Genomic DNA, 20,825 nt, shown 5'->3' with positions numbered 1-20,825 from the left:
GTTGCTGCGGGATGTTTTAAGGTCTCTGATCTTCAGAGGTGACGTCGACTGCTTGTGATTTCCAAGGGTGGCATGCCAAGGGTACTTCAGGTAGAATACTTATTTTTCCCACTTGAAGAACAGTTCCAGGTTACCTTGTTTGCTTAAACAAGGTAAAAACCTTAAACCTGCACTCCTCCTTGTCAGACAAAATACAGAAGACTGACTACACTTGGCAGACACGTTTGTTGGAAAACCCTGTTGTCTGGGCATGGAAGTAGAAGCAGGAAGTCCCAGAATGTTAAAAAAAAAAATAAAAAATAATACTGAGCAACAGAGTTAACCTGTGTTAGTAATGCGCGAGTGGCAGGGCTGCGAGTGGTTCGCCTGATGCAATGTGTTTGCTCGGGGAGGAGGAGACTGGTTTGGTTTCGAGCGAATCCTGCTGAACGCTGGGGAGCTTTGGTGCCGTGAGTGAAGATAAGGAACTGGCCAGTTCATATAACCTGTGTGTTTTCCTTCCTTCACCCCCCTTAATGAAAGCAGAACAATGATTCTGTATTAAAAAATTTAATTATAAAAGTATTGTAAATCAAATGCAATTCTGATGCCTCTTCTCGGATCGAGGCAGACAGAGCAAAATAAATTTAAGGTGTGTACGGTGGTATAGCATTCCTTCATTTTGTGATGAAGGAACTGGAAATCTGTCCTGTAAAAGGCTTTGAAGGGATTGTGAACCGTTGAGTCCATACAAAGAAGTATATTCAGCACGTGTAAGACCAACCGAAGTATGGCCCTTGGCGAAGCTCTCTGAAACGTCTTTCTCTATCAGGAATTCTACTTGACAGGGATTGCAACTGTAAATACATTTTGTGTTTAAAAAAAACCCAACAAAACACACAAAGCAAAACACAAGAACGGTCAAAACCCCCCAGGTGTGCCCAGTGGAAAGATTGTTTATAGCCGAAAGGTTGAGGATTTCAGGACCTTTTGATTAATTATGGAGCTGGTGAATAACCGACCGTGTCCTGGAGGAAGCGACACTAACCCTTCTCTCAGCTTGCAACAATAGCTGGTTGAAAGTTCAATGATCATGCTTCCCAATTATATCCTATAATTGTCTGCCAGTTCCTATTGGAGGGATGTGAATGAACTTGCTGGGATGTTTATGCTCCTTAATGAGGGCTGTTGGGTAGCTGAGAAAACATCCCGTTGGGCAGCGGGAAGTTGCGGGGGCAGCGGCCGAGCTGCTTGGTACGTGCCCGCAGTTATTTCAGTCGCTGCTTTGATCCAAAGTTTGCGGCTGGAATTGCGTAAGGGGCCAAGCCAGCACGCTGCGGCTCGGCCCCCGAAATACTGCAGATTACAACTGTGTGCCTTCACCGTGTTTATCTAGACTATTTTTTTTTTTTCTTTTTTTTTCAGATGGAGGGTACTGGGCGCTGTGCTGGCTGGGCTGACGTTGTTTGGGAGTCTTGCTTTTATTTTGGCTTGTGACATTTAAAACAAGCAGAATTAATTTAGGCTCTTAATGCTTAAATGTTGGCTAAGTGAGTATAATGTCTTCATTTGAGACTGGCTTCCTTGAGAATCTGTATTTAAATGAACTGAAAAAACAGGGCAGGGTGCTCGGCACCTGTTTGTGTCCAAAAAGTTTTCTAATGTGGAATTTCCTTCTCCCTTCTTCAAACCAGGGTCAGAATTGCTGTGGAGGAGAAGGATGCGGGCAGGGCAAGAGAGTGCTCTGTACGGACACGGAGCTTCTCGCTCAGTCCCCTCAGTGTGAATTCCTTAATTTGAGAATGTGCTTTCTTACTTACCTGACCAGAGGCTGCCTCACGAGCACCTTGAGAGGTTGGAGGCTCTGAGGGAGATTTTTTGAAGGAAATCCCACGAAAGAGTTGGAAAGAGGGTCCAGTCAGAATAGCATTCAGCAGAATGCTGGGAATGATTATCTTCTACATATTTTTAAAGAGCTCAGGGTGCGTGTGCACTTTGGTGCACTCCAGAAAAAGAAACGTGATTTTAATCTTGTGTATCAGGTTAGAGGTGCCCTTTTTCAAGGATGTCAAGAAATATGGCTCCATTGTAATTGTAAATCAGGCAGTTTCAGCTTTTGCAGACACCAGCTCCCACACTGTAGTCGCTGAAGCACCGGACGGTTGAGCTGTTAAGTATCGTAACCCTTGTTCATGTGGAAGGATAATAAAAGTGACAGGGTTTTAGCAAGATTGCTCCAATGAAGATTGTAAAATTTGCAAGGTCTTTTTAGTTGGGGAAGGGGGATTTCATTAATGTGTTGGTAGAACTACTCCGATCTTTTGTTTTCTGTGCAGTTTGAAGGCTCCTGGAGATGGGCACACCTTACTGCTGGTCACTCCGGGCTCCCGCAGAGTCGCTGCTGGTATGTGGCCACGCTGGAATTTCAGGGCCCTGACGCGATGAGCTGAGCCGCAGCTCAAGTTACAGGGAAAGACTGATGTTTTTTTAAGTCAATGCACAGGGTTAAGGCAACTTAGGTAGCAAGTTTGCCGGAGATCAGAGAAAATACCTCCAGACTGAGCAGCAATAAGGTCTGAGGTTGTTTTCTGGTTCCTCGTGCTCCTCAAAGCTCGCTTTATCCTGACCCCAGGCACGATTCCTCATTTAGTTGTGTTGTTTTTTTTTTTAAAAAGTGGATTGTCTGGGGCAGTGCGGGAGGAGGTTGGTCTCAATTTGCTCAGTAAAATAAAGCCTGCTGGACTGCAGCAGGGAAGGTTTATAGGGCCTGGGAACAGGCATGGCTTGGAGTTGCGTAGTCACAATTTCCAACTCAATTTTTGATATCTTCTCTGGTTTTGTAGCTGTGGGGGGTTAATTATATTAACAGCACATGGCGTTATCGCAGTGTGAGCCTTTAAAGCGGTGGCAGGGGCAGCAGTGCCCGGGCAGGAGGGAGAGCTCGGGCTCCAGGCAGCGTTCAGAGGGGCAGGAGCGGATGGGCCTCTCCTGCCAAGGGAGAAGGGTTCGGTGCTGAGGCGTCGTGTTCTCGTCTGGCAAAACGGCAAGGCAGTCTGCATGGCACAAAACGGGGTTGCCCGTGTGCCAGCTGATTTTTCCCCTATTGACGTGAAAAGGGCCAAGTCCGATGCGGTGTGTCGGAGGGAAGGATTGTTCGGTGTCTGTGGGAGAGCTGTGGAGCATGGCAGCTTCGCTTCCGACAACGCGAGTGAGGTGCCGTTCACTTCCGAGCTGTTTGCTCTGAAATATCTGAAAATAGCAACTGAGATTTTTACTGAGCAACCTGCAGCAAAACCACCAAGTTCCAGCTATTGCACTGGACTGAGCGTGTGGAAATCTCTTGCTTCAGCCGTCACCTTAAAACTCTCAGAGTTTTATGATTGAGATAGTGCGTAAGGAGTGCTCGCACTTGAAGGGGGGCTTGAACCCTGCTGCACTGTTACAGACACGATTAGGGAATCTTAGGAATGATGCAGGAAGCGCTACCAGTGTATCGGGTTTCCCAGGAATAAGGCACGTGCAAGTCAGCAGACATCACGGGATAACTAAGCATTTTTCTGTTACCATTTTAAACTTCATTAGGCATCTACGTTGCATTACGACACTGCGAGGATTTTAATACTTCTTGAGCAATATTCATTACAATTTGAGTATCAGACAAATATCTTTCTTGTCTTTTCTGCAAAGACAATGCAATTATATTCTATGGGCAGGGAAAACACAACAGCAGTGATTTAATAAACCAGATGATAGGACTTGTTTTTTCTGGCCTTCAGTCTTCTCTGAATGTCATCTTTCTGAAGGAAGGCCGATCGCGCTGGATGTGTTTACACAGCTTCAGTTTGGGACGAAGGAGTCCAAGAGTTCCCTTGCAAGTACCCCTCAAAAGCTCCCAAAAGCCAGAGAGGAAATGGAGCTCAGTCTCGCCCAGCGGAGCCTTAACGCAGCTTAAAGGAATAAGGCTGTTGTTTTAAAACTGTATTTGAAGCGAAGCCTTTAAAGCTCAATAAACTGCTTCTCTGTTCATTCAGTTCTGTGGATTTTAGGCTCGGGGAATCTCTGGACGCTCAGTGTTTCTGGCAGAAGGGAAAGCCTAACGTGCAGTAGCACTCTTACCTGGAGACTTAATGGAAAAGCAATTGTGTGGAAATGGGTGCTTTATCCGAAACGACTGCTCACCTTGCCGTCAGGTTCCTACAGTTATTAAATTAGCAAAAGAAATGTGATGTGTAGGTTACCTTTTCCTTAGGCTTCTCTTCCACACTCTGATAACCTTATCGCCAGGGCTGCTTAAATAATTTGTATAGCATTTGGCTGCTCTTTCAGTGCTTAGATATCATGTTTCTAGTCCACAAAATGAGCGTACAAGTCTGTTAGAACTGGGTATCTGCATCAGGCGTCAGGTTTTGTTCTGGGGAATATAAAATGTTCTCCTGTGAGCCTGTGCAGCGCGTGAATTTGGTGGGTGTGATAAGAGAAACGTCCCCGTGTTTTGCATGGCCCTCTTGGCGAAAGGAGGAGTTGCTGCGTGACGGTTCTTGTTGATCAGCACCGGGGAAGAGCGTGTTGTTTTTCCACATGCTCTAATCTGTGATAACAAAAAGAACTCCAGATTGTGTTTTTCAGACAGGCTCTTGGTCTCTCGGTGCTCAGATTTGCCAGTGACTCTCCGCTGCAGTAATACACCCATCCGCCCAAAGCCCGGTCTGAAGTGGCAGGGTTTCAGATACCAGCCTTGCTTTGATACTGAGGAGACTGAGCAGGGCTCGGCGATAAACTGTCAAGTGTTTCCCTTCGTACTAAGTGTTTTGCAGAGGATCGTGAGCTGGATGTGGACCAATACCACCGATCTCTTCGTTGGCTGTGGGGCGGCTCTGTGCCCCTCTGTGCCTCGGTGATGGGTTGTAACGGGGAGCTGATGGAGCGACCTGCTGGTAAACTTCAGACGGCGAACGCAGGAAGTGCCTCGAGGCAGAATTCAGGATGGGTTTAGACAAGCAACTGTCAGAAATGTCTTAGGTAAAGTATTTGGTCTGTCCTTGGACAGGTGGATGGACTGGGCGGCATCTCGAAAACTTCCTTGGCTCCCTTCCAGTTGAAGGTTGCTCTCAATAACAGCAGCTCCGTGCTGAGATTCCAAACCTCCCCAGTTCACTTAAGAAAAAGACTCTTTCTCTCTGGAGAAACTTTAGATTTCTTGTAGAGGAGAGTCCTATCTCTTCCTCTTGCTAGATAACACTGGTTTGTGTAATTTTTTTTCAGAGGACTCTGTCTGTTGTAAGATTATTTCCATAAGTTTCCGCCCCTCGCAGTAATTACCCCGTTTGGGGATCGGCAGGTGTCCGGCTCACGCTATGGCGTCAGTTGGACCAGCTCTGAATAGTCTTAATTGCTCTGAAATGGGCAGTGCTGATGGTAGCTGGTGATTAGACCGTATCTTGCCTCCTGTGCTGATAAGCATCCACGAAGCTCAAGCTTTTTAGCAGCCCTGGCGCCTGCGCCGTTCGTGTTGGGTGAGCGGAGCCTGTTCTCTCGACGGCCGAGCGTAGTTTCATGGGCAGATAATGAGACTTTTGCTACCACTGTACTTCCTTGTTATCGAACAAAGTGACTGCAGTGACGGTCAGTTTTATTTTAAGAGTTTACCACGACAGAGGCATGAAACGAAACAGAATTTTCAAGAGTCTGTTAATTGTCAGTTGGAGCCATTAACGATTGCAGAAGAAAGATTGAGAACCCAAGATCTCCCCCGAGTTTAATACAACTTCAGAAGATTCAGTTCCCTTGTTGTTGGCCTCTCCTTGATGGCAAAACTAGTTTGGGATTAAATTCCTTCAGATTACAACTTTCTCTTGCATAATTTACAAGGAGAAATAGATTAATAGCTGCTAAGGGTGGCTTGTGCAATGGAGTTAATGAGGTTTGGACTAATCTATAGCCATTTCTTTTTCCTTAGGGTTGTATTTGTGTGGCTTTTGGTCATTTTTATCATTTCTCGTTTGGCGCTTTGATTAGAGAAGCAGAGTGGTGTGGCACAGCACACATCCTATGGATCAAAACCCTAGGGATCAGTATGTTTGCAACGAGAAGCCGTTAAACCGATAGCTATCTGGATAGAGCCGAGTTGGTTAGTTTGTGTGGGACCACGGACTATTCTACATTGAATTACTTGAACGTGGGCCTTGCTGGTATGCTGGAGATGACAAGGGCAAGTAGTAAATAAAAATACATTTCATAGAGAGGTCTCAACTGCTTGGCTCTGGGACTGCAAGCAAACAGTATCTATTTCAGTACTGCTAAGTAAATTCTTATACCTAGAAATAAACTGTGGAGAGCGTACTTACTGCTTTAGGGCAAAGGGAGGAGGGTGTATGAATTAATGGGCATGAGCTGCTGAGGCCAAAATGACAAGAGTAATCGAGAGAATATTATGGGTGCATAGAGTCTATGCATTTGATACTAGCGTGCCTAGTAACGAGACTCTGCGTATGTTTCTCCTATCCCCAGTTCAGACATGATTCTGAAAAAAATTATTGTAGGTTCCAAGAAAACTGTGAGAACTATTAAATTACCGGAAGAGGTGCTTTACGATATTTAGTTTTGGACGTATCTACGTGGGAAATAGGTTTGATAGCAGCAGGACGAGTGCGTTAGCCCTTTGGGTGACTCCTTCTGTGTGCTGGCTGCTGGCGTGGGGTATAACTGCTCTGGTTTCTGATCCCTGCCAGGGTGCTTGCTGCCGGCCTCAGGTCATCCTGGGGAGCGGGCAGCTGAGCAGCAGCACTTCTTCCAAGGGCGCTGCCTGCTCAGAGAGGCTGCTGGAGACCCGGCGTCGCCTCCCCTGGGCTGCCGTCTCCGGTAGTCGGCCTCTCCTGGCACGGAGCGAAACCCTTCGCCCTCGGAGCGGCGACGGCGGGACAGAGACCGGCATTGTGATGGGCTTCCCACCGCAGCCGGTCCCTGTCTGGCGTGGATTTGGGCAGCATGCTAAACGACCGTGGGCTAAAACAGTTCGTGCATCCTGGTAACTTAAGAAAACACAATTTGGTTAGCAGAGCTAGTTAGCTGTGCCTTGCGGGGAAAATACATCCTCTGGGTAGATTCTGTGCACAACTGGCCTTCAGGTGATGCTTTACCTTTCTCTCTCCTCGTCCTCTGCGGCTCTCTGGGAGGTGAGGTCTGGAATAAGTTACGTTCCTTCTTTTTCTCTGCCTTCTTTTCAGTGTCTTCATCCACAAACACAAATTCGACGTCAGTGTTGATGTTTACAACTCATGACTACGCTGTGAAATCTGTCCAGATTAAAATCTTAACCTCTGTCTGACATTTCTGCGTAGATCATTAGTTATCGGCTTAATCTCCTTGTGGTTAATCTTATACTTCCGCCCGTTTCATTACCTTTCTCGGTTACGGGCAGCTCTGCTTTCCCATTTGCTGTAAACTGTACATCCTTTTTGGTGTAGATTTGCTCTTCTTTTGTGTGTCGGGGTTACGTTTTACGCATCTTTTCACATAACATATCTAAAACACAATCTTTCTTATCCCCACATAGCTGGATGTGTCACCTTAGCTTTCATTCTTTCCTGCCTTGTTTACTACAACATTCTTCTCTGTGGCCTTGAGAAAAGCGATCTTATCCCTCTCTTATCTTTGCAGAAAGCAAAGGTTATATATTTCGCCTCATGCTTTGATCGTATCGCTCCTCATTTTCAGGACAGGGTTTGTAGGTGAAGCGAGCAGCTTGTGTTAGACCTATGTTTGGAAAAATTAGACGAGACCTTGTTCCTAGACCATGACTGTACTTTGAAGCACTTCTGCCTACCTCTTTGTCTCTGTTTCTCAGTAGAGCAGATACAAACTTCCATAATTCTCTTTTATGGCTTGTCCTGGTGCAGCAGCATCTTCTCTCATTCAGCACTAAGCTCTCGACTTCTTATTCTGGTCAGCCCATGCTGCCCATCACTAAGAAATCAACTGTCCTGCTGAGAAGCTTGTCCCCAACACTGTGCTGATACAGTCACCTGGCTCTTGGTGCGATCTGTACTCAAAATACAGTATGGACAGAGACTTTACACCCACTTACACTTATTTTTAGGACATCCGCGGCTGCCTGTATCACTGGATTCTCCTGGGTCTTCTGGGGTGGCGATGGGAGTGAGCAGGTTTGAGGGGAGTAGGTTAAAGTGAACGGGGATGTTTGCAAGATGCTGTACATCGGAGAGAGTAATATATAGTTAAATATTAACGTGAAGCTTTCATGAGGCTCCCAGGTGGCGTGTCAACCGTTGAATGATAAAAACAAATCCTTAGGTTGTAATAAGGATTGAAATTTAACAAACCGTAACAACATAAAAGCACCCTCATAGCTGTGAGTAAAACAACGAGCAAAGCTTTGCAGAAAAACGCCCCAAATTAACTTTAAAGGTTCTGGTCTTGGTCTAAATTACAGATCTTCTGTTCTGATGTACGGAATGAAGTACAGTATGAGGTGGCTGATGTCCAAACTACTTTAAAGTTATCTACTCCTTACAAATCCCTGTGTTCGCCACAGGTTAGGTATGCTGAACGTGTCTCCCCCGTTTTATAGGGAGACAGATTTCACTTAGTGCCCCTTCAGCAAATTACTGTCAGAAGGACCGAACCTTGGAACCGTCTGGCCTCCTGGTGCTCAGGGACCCGAGGGACAGGAGCGGGTGTGGTGGCTTCTTAATCTTCTTTAATTATAAGCCGTCAAAGGCACTGACAGTATTGATTTGCATGGGGACATGACATTTAGCGATAACTGGCTGGGGACTCCAGGTTTTGCCTGAAGATGTAGTGTCATTTTTGGGACTCGGCTATTAAAGGAAAGCAAGGCGGCGAGCAGAGGTTGGGGTTATTTCTGATCCCTTCTGCTGCGCTGAGCTCCCGTGTGATTTCGAACACAAAGTACAAGGAGCGGGCTTGATCCGCTTGCCAGAGAGCGGCACAACAGCAGTGTTGTAGGCACTAGGTAAAGCATTTACAACTTCTCGTCGCTACCCTTGTGTGCACTCTGTGACACTTGTTCCGCCTCTAACAGTGCTGCCGTGTTTTCACATCATACCCCCTGTTTTGAGAGTTTTGAGCTTGATGGCCAACCATTTAGCCAGATTGCTGAGAGTTGTTTTTACCTGCCTGGGGAATCGGCTTGATTGAAAGGTAGCAGGAGAATGAAAACAGACCTAGTCTTGTGTTTTAATTTTTTTTTTTTTTTTCATTTAGTTTGTTTTCAGCTTTGTCTCCTAGCTCTCATCAGAGAGAGATGCTTTGCACTCTGCGTTCAGTTCATGAGGAGCTTGCTGCCACGGTGTAAACACCTGTGCACTGCTTAAAATGCACAAACGGAAAATGTTTCTTTGATCTTTATTCTCTCTGGGCAATTTTAGGCACACCGGAGTGGGAGGTATCCACTTCTCCATGTAGGTAGCTGGCATGACAGAGGAGAGCAGGAGGGAAAACCTTCAAGGGAAAGAAACAGAAAGGTGTAGAAGATGGGGGAAATGAGAGCCTGTCCTGAAGGTTTATTGGGAAAAGGTGAGGGATGTTGATCACTGAGGTTTGTAACCCAAGAAGATCCTATCCCTGAAAATAAGAGGTGATATTGGACCATCTTCCGAACTCCAGCCACGGAGGTGAGCCGTGGAATCCGGAGTTACGCAGGGCTTTGTACGCCTGGGCGCAAGTCCTGCCTTGTGTCCTTGGTGCGGGGGCTGGAGGAGCTCATTTGCAAAGGTGATGACTTCTTAAGAAGATAAAGAGCAAGGGACCAAAGGCGGCGTGGATCCATTGCGGTTGAGGATTTCCTCCAGCCTTCATCATATTAAGACAACTGAAATATAAAGATATTTTTATAGATTATATAAAGGAAAGTACGGGTGTGTATACATATGCATGCATGTATGTATGAGTTCATCGTAGCGTCTTCTGTATTCCTTGGCATAATTCGCCTATGAGTAAATTTCTCTATTTCCAGAGAAATGCTCCAGCAGCAGTTGTAGCGCAGAAGATAATAGATTATCTTCCGTCCAAGCCCCAGGGCAGGGGGTTGGAACGAGATGATCTTTAAGGTCCCTTCCAGCCCACACCATTCTATGATCACTCCACAGGCTAAGCAGCAGAAGGTTGGCATGGAAGAGACTGCGCTTCTAGAGAGATCTCCCTTTATCCGCTCTTTCCCTCTATCGACACCAGAGCTCAGCTTTCCCCCCCTATCTCCATTCAACAACTCCTTTCACCGACCTCCGTACCAGCCATTATCGCCACTGGACAAGGTGGCACACCACTCCGAAACCTTTTATCTCTTCTAAACTCACGTTTGCTGATCCTAACAGGTCCAGGCAACAGTACCAGCATCTCCGTCGGTTTTAGCTGTGCCGGCTGTTCTTGGCTGGGAGGATGCCTTGCGGGAAGCAGCCAAATACCCGGTGTTTGCAAATGGCACCGCTTCCGTTTTGGAATATTTGAGACATTCCCCGTAGCTCCAAATAAGCACGTAACTTGTGAAAGGGTTGGGAGGCGAAACAAGTTTTTTCTTATCCTTACTGATAGATGAGATAAGAGTTGAAACGTAGTCCTGAGAAATGTCAATGGGAAGAGTTTCCTTGACGTTTTGGTAACAGTGTGTTGTTTTTGGAAGTCGCTGTCTATGGGAAGGGAGGCACCTGCAGTTAATTTTATCTGTTCCTGTGTAAGTACGGACGTCCTAACGTTCCCAACTCGCAATGCAGTGGGGTCGTGGCATTATGTACTGCAATATCTTATTTTATAAATAACACTTTAATTTTAGTGCTGATTGTGAAACCTTGAATTTATTTGGCACTTTCTCCTTCCTGCATTGGTGCTAAGAGCCGAAGTCCTGTGTGTGGATAACGGCGTTCGAGTTGATGCGTTTTGGGAGAGTTGTTCCTTGGGCGTCTTTGGCGTTGGGGAAGAGGGAGGGATAAACGTTAGAGCAGTGTGAGTAAGTGACATAGTTTGCTAGAACGTCTTGTGATATCTCCTGAATTTTTCTTGATAACTACAGCCAGAGTAAGGCATTGCTGGTAGGTTTTTTTGAGAAGCGCGTTAAGCTCTTATTTTTTTTATTCTCTTCTAGTTTCTCCATTGATCTTGTAGATTCAGGGAGGTTTGGGAGAGCTACTGCTGTTAGTCACCGAGGCGGTCAAAAGTCCTTGTGCGCTTTACAGTCTGATGGGCCTCTATGACCATGTTCTTCCCAGGCATGGTACAGCCATCGGGATGCCCTGGGAGTAGTTTGCAGCCCCAGAACTGCCGCTGGTGGGGCTTGGGCTTTAGATTTCTGCCTCTCTAGTCCCCTAACATGAAGAAATAATTACGGACGTAAGCCCCAGTGCAGAGGGGTTGGCAGCACACTGGTTTTCTCGCAGCAACCCTCTGCCCACCCACCATACTATGGAATTTTAGGTTTATACGTAGTCTTCACTGGACACAGTCTTATTTAATTTTTAATAGCTCTTTTCAACCTTACGAAATGCTAATGCACTGGGATTAGGTGTCATCTTGGCGTATTCAGATCAAATAAACGCTCACAAGAAAATAGATGATCATGAGCGAAAACATTAAAAATTGTTTTGCAGATAAAACTTATAGAACTCTGTAACAAACACTACTTAGCAACTTACTGAATTTGGATCTTCTTGACAGGAAGATAGTGAGTTAGTCTTGAGGAAAAGCGATCAAGTGAAAAATGCTAGGTACGTATAACGTGATTTGATATGTAATTTTATAAGGAGATGAGATTCATGTGGATTTTGATGGCAGCGATGCCGCTCAGCACTTGCAGAAACTCAGGAAACAAGCACAAACTCTGTAGTGCTAAATTAAGATCACATGCTTGCAACACACGCTCAGAGGAGTTACTGCCCTGGGCGATTAGTCCTTGGGTTTCCTTTTTTTTTTTTTTTTTTTTTTTTTTTTTTCCTCCTTGTTGGTTTGGTTTTTGTTTAGAACCGCAAGAGCCCATTTCTACAGAGGTCATTATCGCGACTGCACAGTTAGGAAATTAAATTACAGCTCCCACTGCAACAGTAACTCAAGTGTGATTATATGTGTGTGCAAGGCTACTCGGGGGTGAATTTATATGGCAGATATTGCAGCCATTTACAGTAACAGGGGAAAAAAAAAACGCGGGGAAATGCCGAGCCCTCTGATACTGTTTCTGTGGGGCTCTGGCTTTGAATTAGACACGTGTGTACGTCATATAACATTACACTAACCTAAGCTCTGGCACCGAGCGATACATTATCGCAGCCAAAACAAGCCATTTTAAGCTGTGTCAATGCCGGGTCCGTACTGGCTTCCTCCTGCGTTTTTCTCCTGGTTATAAATACGCCTCGGGAGTGAAACCCTCGCCGCGAGGAAAAAAACCACCCTGCGACAGTCGGATAAATTGCGTTAGCCTCATGAGTTTCGCGGCGCGGAGGGTGGCGTGGGGTCGCGGGCGGGCGGTGGGGGGCGAGGGGTTGTTTGGGGACCCCCGTCTGGGGCGGCTGGCAAGGGGTTAAGGCGCGTTTGGCTGCGCAGATCGGAGCGGTTGGATGCCTCCCTGCCCAGGCAGCCAGTGCATTGGCTGGGGATGAGGGCGGTTCTCCTGCCGCAGTTGTTTTCTGTCCTGGACTTTGTTGGATCCGGAGCCTCCTAATTGCCTTGTCTCTAATCAAAACACAGCTTGCGTAATTCATGAAAAAGGACCCGACGGCGCAAGGCGAGTTTGCTCCTTGCTCGCCCGGCAGCCACGAGGAATGGCTTGCACGGGACACGGCCGGTAGCCCCGGCCAGCTAGGAGGACCCGTGGTGGCCCCACTACCCCTGCTGACCCCCGTTCACATGGACGGGGCTCGTCGTTGCAGGGTGGAAAGATCACGTCGATTCGAGACCGATCAGTCCAAAACCGTGTGGGATCGTCTGTCCCTGTGCAGTACATACGCAGCATCTTGCTGTTCGTAAATGTGGGTTAGAATTTCTTCTTAATGCACAGTGTACCTCTTGCCGTACCCAAACCACCACCCCTTTGAAGGCTCAGTTCAGCTCCCCCGGGACGTTGCTCTTCAAACCCATCCAGAGGCAGAGGATCCCGAAGGAACAGCAAAACTTACCCTGAGTGATTTTTATCTTTTTGGTTTTTCCCTTTTTCTGACAATTCCCTGCTATTGTTCTGTTAGCAGAAAGAAAGAAACGAGACCTAATGCAAATGTTTTTAATCATACCTCAATATCCAGACAAACTGTGTTTATAACCTGAACAGCTTAATGCTTAATTGACTTGCCTGTTAAATATGGATCTCCTGGTTGCCTGTGTTGGCTCAGGAGTATGTTTACGGTATCAGCCTGGTTTGTTTCCACCTGAAGCACAGGGAAGTGGCGAAACGACGGGGAGCGATCCGCAGAGGTAGAAATTCCTTTGCACTGACTCTGCTGCTTTTTGTCCCCCCCAGCTGGGCCTCTGCAGCATGAAGAAATGTCGGTTTGAATCTATAATCAGAAAGGTTTGTAAAATGCATTGTTTCCTAAGTCTTTGGAGCCACTCTGGCTAACTAGTTAAATATTTATTCACCCCTGGAACAACAGGTTTGAACCTCCGCGTCGGCTCCGTTTCTCCCCCTTCCAGGGCAGATTATGTTGTTTGTCGTCTTTGGGACAGGGGTTTTAAAAGTCTCGTTCTTAACGATCTGATGAAGTTTCGTGACTGCCATGAACAGCTTTGCTCTGGTGCTGAAGCACTTTTTCCTGCAGCAGCTTTTATGGTACAGTGTGGTGGCTTCTGCCCCTACCCCAAAATAGCTGTTCCCTTGTCTCTAACCAGGATTTATGAAGTTGCCTTTTGACTTTTCTCCTCTTCGGTGAGCAGCGAAGAGAGTTGACTTTTTCCCTGTGCTGAGAGGGGGGCACCGCGGTCTTGGGGCTTTGACTAGAGGCTGGGGCTGCGCAGACGCCGTGTCCCAGCAGACCCTGTGCCTCCGCGGTTTGTACCGGCCCCTGCCCCAGCTCCCAAAATGCGATCTCATTGCTGAGACACCAGTCGATGTGGGCCAGGGACAATTACCGGAGTCCGCAGTGGTCAGTGAGGAAGGGGTAACGAGGTACACTTGGTCAGCACCAACCTATTCGGGGTTGCCCTGCAGTGAAAGCGTAATGTGGCAGCAAAAAAATCAAACAAAAAACCACATCTGAGCCATCTGGAGTCACGGAACCTGGATGCTGTAGTAATAGTTACAAGAAGCGTTAGCGAAGATACGCTGGAGAGGTTTCTACGTGACATTCAGGTGCCTTTTAGCATGCATGCGTTGATAATGTCAAGACGACATCTACTCAGGATCTTGTGTAATGAGAATTTGCACAAGAAAGTGATTGACAGCTTCTGGTCTTGAGTGCTTAATGGAAAAAAAGCAGTTGCCTTGGCCGCTTTGCTTTCTTCAAGCTGTCTCTTAGACATCAAAAGCTCGTACAACAGGAAAAAGAGAAACGTTAAGAACAGTTTAAAAATAGTTTAATTGTATCTTCTAAAAACCTTTAAACTTGAGAACTTAAACAGTTTCTGCCCTGTGAATATTGGCAGCTGAGTTTGAAATGTGTAAATGAGCGTAGGACTTTGAAGATTAGTTTCCATAACAAATTAAAAAAAAATTCTCTGTGGCTTAATGTTAAATAGGTGCCGTGTGTCACAGGGTGTTTTGCATGAGGGCCAACTTTTCCAAATTACCCGTCTGCTCCGCTGACTCCTTGAGAAGCAAATGTTGTCTTTTGAATTATTTTAAACTTTGTAGTTCTTAAGCATGAAACGGACCCGGGAAAAATACCCCTTTGCAGGAAGCGCGGATGGTGAACGCTGTGGTTTGCGCTGCCAGCGCCCGCCCTCCAGCTCGCACAAATCATTCTGGCGTGCCGTCACCGCAGGATCCAGTTCCCAGCTGGATCTAACCCCACTTGAGGGAGGCGTGTGCCGCAGCGAGCGCGGGCACCAGCGAGCGTGGAAATCCTTGTGAGGCATCGGTGTGTCGGTGCTCGCGTAGGAACGTGGGGAGGTGTGTGAGAAATAGCCCAGACTTCCTTTTTTTCCCCCCATAAACCTCGATATTTTAGACTGGAATTAGTAAGTTTGATAGTGTTTGGGACCAAATTCTGGAATTTTCTACCTCGGGTTTTTCTCTTGCCAAAATTTCTAATAAACTGCAGCCATGACATCTGTTGCTAGACTGTGCTCCATCTGTGGCCTGGTAAAGAATGTATAACCGTGCTTTTAAAACAAGCTTCTCATTTTGTATTTAGTCTAATACAAGGTATCATCTGCAAGTTGCTTCTATTTGGCTGCTGCATTTCGAGCAGTTACTAATTGTGACAGGTTCACAAAATAAGAGCTAATGCTAGAAAAGGGCAAAATGTTGGTCAGCGTAAAAGCAGGTGAAACACACTCCTGTGATTCTGGTTAAGGGCTGAATCTTGGGGGATGCACAGAGGAGGCACCTGCAGTGGATGACTGACATGGAAGCAGTCCGGTATTTGAGATTAAATTGACCTTGTGATAGAATTTCAACCTCATCCATTTCATATCTCTTCAAAGGATTTCTCAGGCTGGAGCAGACCAGAGGTTGCTCATCGTTACCATCCCGCCTACTGCAGCCACTGCTGCTTATTCCAAGAGTGGCATTAACCGCTTTAACGCACTTAATTCTGCAATCCTTTAACGTGGGGCAGAGGGGGATTTTCTTCCTAACCACAGCTGGGGATTAGATCATCAAAAGGTTGGTATCGCGCTGCACTGCGGGTCCGACTCGCTGCTCATTTGGTTGAGTAAAAGTAGCCCACGTTCCGCTCTTGGTCTGCTCGCGCGCATTAGCCAGAAATTAAAAATAACATTTTAGCCCCTGAACATCGTTGTGCCTGGGACCTCCCCAAGTAAAGTCCCTCCTGCTTCAACACTGAATATTGGACAGAAAGCTTGGGAAATTTTGAGGCAGATGGTATTAATTCAGGGTGAAGTTCCTTGGTCTGGCCAGCACAGGAGGACTGATCTCTTCCTCCCTTCACCGAGGGCACGTGGGCAGGACATGGGAAGCCGTTCCGATGTGCCCTTGGACAAAACCCTCCTGTGTGGTGAGAAGAAGGTGATGTCTTCATCTGCGTCATGGCAATTCACAGCTTTAGCCCAAAAGCTGTTTGTCACCATGCAGATAAATCCAGGCCCACGTCCCCCGTCCTTCATCTAAAGTTCTTCCTCCTGCTGTTTAAACGGCCGCGTCAAAGCCGAACTTGCCTTTGGTGCTTGCTCTTGTAGTGATGGTTTCAGCTTTGTTCTGTCTTTTCTGACTTGAAGTTCTGTGGCGTCTTCTGGATTAAGCGGTTCGACTTAATTGGTTCAGCCTCGTTTGAATGGTTGAGACGGCGTGTGAAGGTGCTGAGCGGCAGAGGGACAGGTCTGTCCTCTCTGCTTCCTTGAGGGCTTCTCTGAGTGCGCTCAATGTTAGTCATGGCGTTTGCTCCGAGCTACGCTGCTGCTTGGTTTCTATTTGAAAGCCCAAACCACTCATTAGAAGTATTGTGAGGCACTAAGTAATGGGTAATTAAAAAGTAAACCACAAAAAACCTCAAGCAGTGACACTCATGGGTGCCCTTCTTTGTGGACTTGCTGGGAGAGTCCCCGAAGAGCTCGTGTTGGGTGCCAGGGCAGCAGGCTTCCTCCGGGGAAACCGGTGACAGGCTGAGGGACAGATAGGAAGCAAATCCTGATAAAGCTGAAGGGTTACGTGGAAGTATTGTTGGACATGCACTATTTGCAGCATTACTGTGGGAACCTTAGTTTTGCAAACTAAGAAACAAGAATCTTTTGGCTGAAACTGGCTATCCCAGGCTGGGGAGCTCTCGCTGTAGAGTCTCATCACTTCTGGGCTTCAGAAATAATGTTGGAGTCACCAAAGCTCTCCTGGGAGCCTCGTAGCACTGGACTGAGAGAAGAGGAAAACTCGGTTTTCTCTTTTTGAAGATGAGCATTAATGACTTGTGAGGGTGAATGATAGCATTCTTCAAAAAGGTTGTTAAAATTTGGAATTTACACTGAAAAGGGGAGATGAGGCAGACATCTGCACTTCATGGATGCCTCTATGAAAAGAAGGTTGCCAGGCCGAGCAGGATGAAGTGTCGTTGCTCGTAAGCCTTTCATGGTGGCACATCACCGGGTTGTCCTGTGAATACTCAGTTGCCTTTTATCTTTTCTCCTCCCAGTTTGCCCAGCTGCCTGCAAGTCCCAAGGCTGCACCTCCGATGGTCAGTGCTGTCACAGCGAGTGTCTTGGGGACTGCACGGAGCCCAACAACCCTGAAAAATGCGTGGCTTGCCGCAACTTCTACCTGGAAGGCAAATGCGTGGACACTTGCCCACCCGGTTACTATCGCTTCGAGGGGTGGCGTTGTGTGACCTTCAGCTTCTGCCAGGAACTGCACAACAAATGCAAAAACGCCCGGGAGTCGGGGTGTCACGTTATCCACAATAACGAGTGCGTTCACGAATGCCCGTCAGGGTACATCATGAATTCCAGCAAGTAAGTACAAGTGTCTGCAGGTAAAGAAACCGTGCTGTCGGTTTTCTGCTGTGCTTTTCTCTCGCGTGGGCAGCAGCTTTGTGTTCTGTGTCAAGAGCAAGAAAAGTTCCCGGCGTTGGAGTGTCTGTGACAATTACCTGGTCTACTTTAATATGATTTGCAAACTAATACCTTGCTAATTCAAGCCATTAAAAGCAGACGGGTCTGCCTACCACGTGCCAGTAGTTTAATTCTTCCCTTGGCTTCCCTTGTTTCCTCTCAAGCCTGGAAAAAGTGGGGAAAGGGAGATGGAGGGAGAGGACGAGGAAGAGGAGGGTCCTCAAGCTGGAGGGGTCTTTCTGTGATCGGGTGGGACGAGGGAGGTGGGCGATGGAGAGGCGTTAGTAGCCCTGCTGCCGTCCCCTCCAAAGCAGACCTCAGGCTGGAAAGCCTTGCTGTCGAGCAGAACAGACAAAAGTCACGTCTAATGAGAAGAGCGTGGTGTATTTTTGAGTGGATCATTCTCAGAATATCTGTCCCTCGTCCCTGTAATTACTTTCATTGAGCAGGTTCAAGCTGTGCCAGACATAAATGGACAATGTAACAAACAAGCATGAATCAAAGCAGGGAACAGCCATTCCGGCTATTCCCAGGGTTTTTTGACAAAAGAATTAAATAATTTATGTTGCTGAGCTGTTTATCACTGAAAACTTCGTTGTTTGTCCCACAATATCATTATATATTGTGATGAGTCAGATTTCCTATGAATATTGGTAGCGTTGTGCTCCCATGTATTTGCTCCTGCCGTAATAATTTCAGGGAATTCATTCTAAATGGGACTTTTTATTCCATTTCCTGTTTTTCTTTCCAAAAGAATGAACTAGCAGCCCCCAAAGTTGACACGCCGCTTGTGTAACAGCAGCCATCGCCTCTCTCCTGCGCTTGGTCCAGGCTGCTGTCAGTGGGACCTCACCGCACTGCTCCGTGCTTTTCCTAGAGCGTTTATTTCTCTGAAGCAGTTGGGGACACGTTCTCGTGGTGTTGTGACCAGGGCAAGCAATCGTCTTGCTGCCATTTAAGAAGTATTTCCCCAGAGCACAAAGCACATGCTTGCCTTTTTCTGTTGGGTTTTTTTTTGGTGTTTTTTTTTTTTTTTTCCCAAAGCAACTTTATGTCCAGTCCTTAGTCAGAGGGTTCCCAGCCGAATGGCCAGCTCTCCGCTCATCAGTTACATGTTTGGATAACGATCTTGGGATGGAGACTGGGCCTGGGTTTCTTGATCTTGAAACCCCTGGTGTGTATAGTACCGAGCAGCGTCCTGGTGGAGGTGCTACTCAAAATAGTGAAAATCTCCTCATTCTGGCTCCTGTTACGTAGGAAGGGCCAGAGTGGTTAGCGTTGGGAATGTGGAAATGACAATTTAAAGAATTAGCATCAGTTGTTTGGTGTTCCTAAGAGCCGTGTGCTGCGCACTGCAGGTGGATCCCGTGCCATATTGTTGCTTTGAATTGACTGCTCGCTTTCGAGGGCTGCTGGGGACGCCCTAGATGCCATTGCGCGAAAGCATCGCTTCTGCATTCCTGATTCCCTTGTTTTTCAGCTTGCACTGTACGCCCTGCGCCGGGCCCTGTCCGAAGGTTTGCGACTATGGGAAGGAGAAGACCATCGACTCGGTGACGTCGGCCCAGGAGCTCCGTGGCTGCACAGTTGTCAATGGAAGCTTAGTTATAAATATCCGTGGAGGAAGTAAGTTCTGCATGAGTAAGGGGGTAGGGAGCGCTGGGTGTCAGCTCAGTGAATGTGGCACCGGCCGTGAGCTGGGGCACCGCTCCTTCGCTGTGACCGCTCTGAGTCTGAGAGTGAGTCACAGCAATAACCGCAGAGCAAAGGCCCTTGTGGTGTTCTTTTGGTGGTTTTTTTCTAAGTGTTTTTTGTAAGTTCTTAGGAATTAACGTAAAGCAGTTCTATTTACCATGTTTGGGCTCCGATATCGGTGATTTTCTCTGTGGTATCAGAAAACTAAACCTGGTGTTTTCCTCTCCACAGATAACATAGCGGCTGAGCTAGAAGCGAATCTTGGCTTGATAGAAGAAATCTCAGGTTACCTCAAAATTCGCCGGTCTTATGCCTTGGTTTCTCTTTCTTTTTTTCGTAAACTACATCTGATTAGAGGAGAAACACTAGAAGCTGGGTGAGTGCTTTCAAAAGGTACTTTATTTTAGTGCTTTGAAGTATAAGGAGTGCCGGTGCTATCAGGGTGATTTGTATTGGTAAACAATTCCTAGGTTATTTTTGACTGTTTCACTGCCCATGGCCTGTGGCCTACCAGGGAAGATAGTTTGCATTCATTTTTCTTTGGTGTCTGGATTAGTGCATGAGAAAAAAAAAAAAAGTCTTCGGTGGATTGCCCCCCAGTTTCAGTGGATTGCCCCCCAATCCACATTTCCGTTCTCTGCTTTCAGGAATTACTCATTTTATGCCTTGGATAACCAGAATCTTCGCCAGCTCTGGGACTGGAGTAAACACAACCTCACTATTGCACGAGGCAAACTCTTCTTCCATTATAATCCCAAACTGTGTTTGTCGGAAATCCACAAGATGGAGGAGATCTCGGGGACTAAGGGGCGACAGGAAAGGAACGACATAGCCCTGAAGACCAACGGTGATCAAGCCTCATGTAAGAAAGTCTCAGGATGCAGCGAGACTTGATTCGTTTTCCTCTCCCTCTGCCCTGCTCACCTCCGACTCTCGTTTCTCCAGCCCAGCCTGCGATGCTTTTCCAGGGACTGTCCTTGTCCTTTGGTAAAGCACCCGGCATGTGACTTGCCGCTTGCTTGTGCGCCGCAGCGACGCTGTCGATGTGCCATGAGTAAAAGTCCTTATGGGTTCCCCGTCTGGCCAGGAGCCTGCCTTGCCAGCTTTGGTCTTCAGAAGTTTGCTCTCTGTGTGCTCAGCTGTGAGGTTTTCGGGGCTGAGTGTATTGTTGTGCCTTTTGGAAGAGTTTAGCACAACATAACCTCAGTCCAGGCTGGGACTTGCTGTTACTGCCGAGTACCTGATTAACAGGCATAATCTTCTTTTCCCATGTCATGAGGTGACAGTACGCACACAGAACAAACATGGTAGAGAAATGGGATTTCCACCCATCTCTGGAGCCATGCGGGCGAGTTGCTATGACAACAGTCAGAGAAATTTTTCCAACAATTTCTGTTATGCTTCTCGGAAGTTTTTAAGCTAACAGCTTTCTTCAGAAACAACGATAAGACAACGCCTGTGTCAGCGTGACTGAGGGGCAA

General features: G+C 47.0%; 1 protein-coding gene across 1 annotated transcript in view; it reads left to right on the top strand.

Annotated features, from left to right (window-relative positions):
- INSR (insulin receptor) overlaps positions 1–20,825 on the top strand; it is a 52,241-nt gene that overhangs the window by 14,098 nt on the left and 17,318 nt on the right. Inside the window, exons 3-6 of the mRNA XM_074565327.1 lie at positions 17,235–17,550; positions 19,130–19,275; positions 19,576–19,720; positions 19,992–20,206. Coding sequence (XP_074421428.1) covers positions 17,235–17,550; positions 19,130–19,275; positions 19,576–19,720; positions 19,992–20,206 — 822 coding nt within the window. The remainder of the gene's footprint in view (positions 1–17,234; positions 17,551–19,129; positions 19,276–19,575; positions 19,721–19,991; positions 20,207–20,825) is intronic.

This window comes from Larus michahellis, chromosome 23 (genome assembly GCF_964199755.1).
Source record: "Larus michahellis chromosome 23, bLarMic1.1, whole genome shotgun sequence".
Lineage (NCBI taxonomy): Eukaryota > Metazoa > Chordata > Aves > Charadriiformes > Laridae > Larus > Larus michahellis.
The sequence above is the reverse complement of the archived record's forward strand: the minus strand, read 5'-3'. Positions and strand labels throughout refer to the sequence as shown.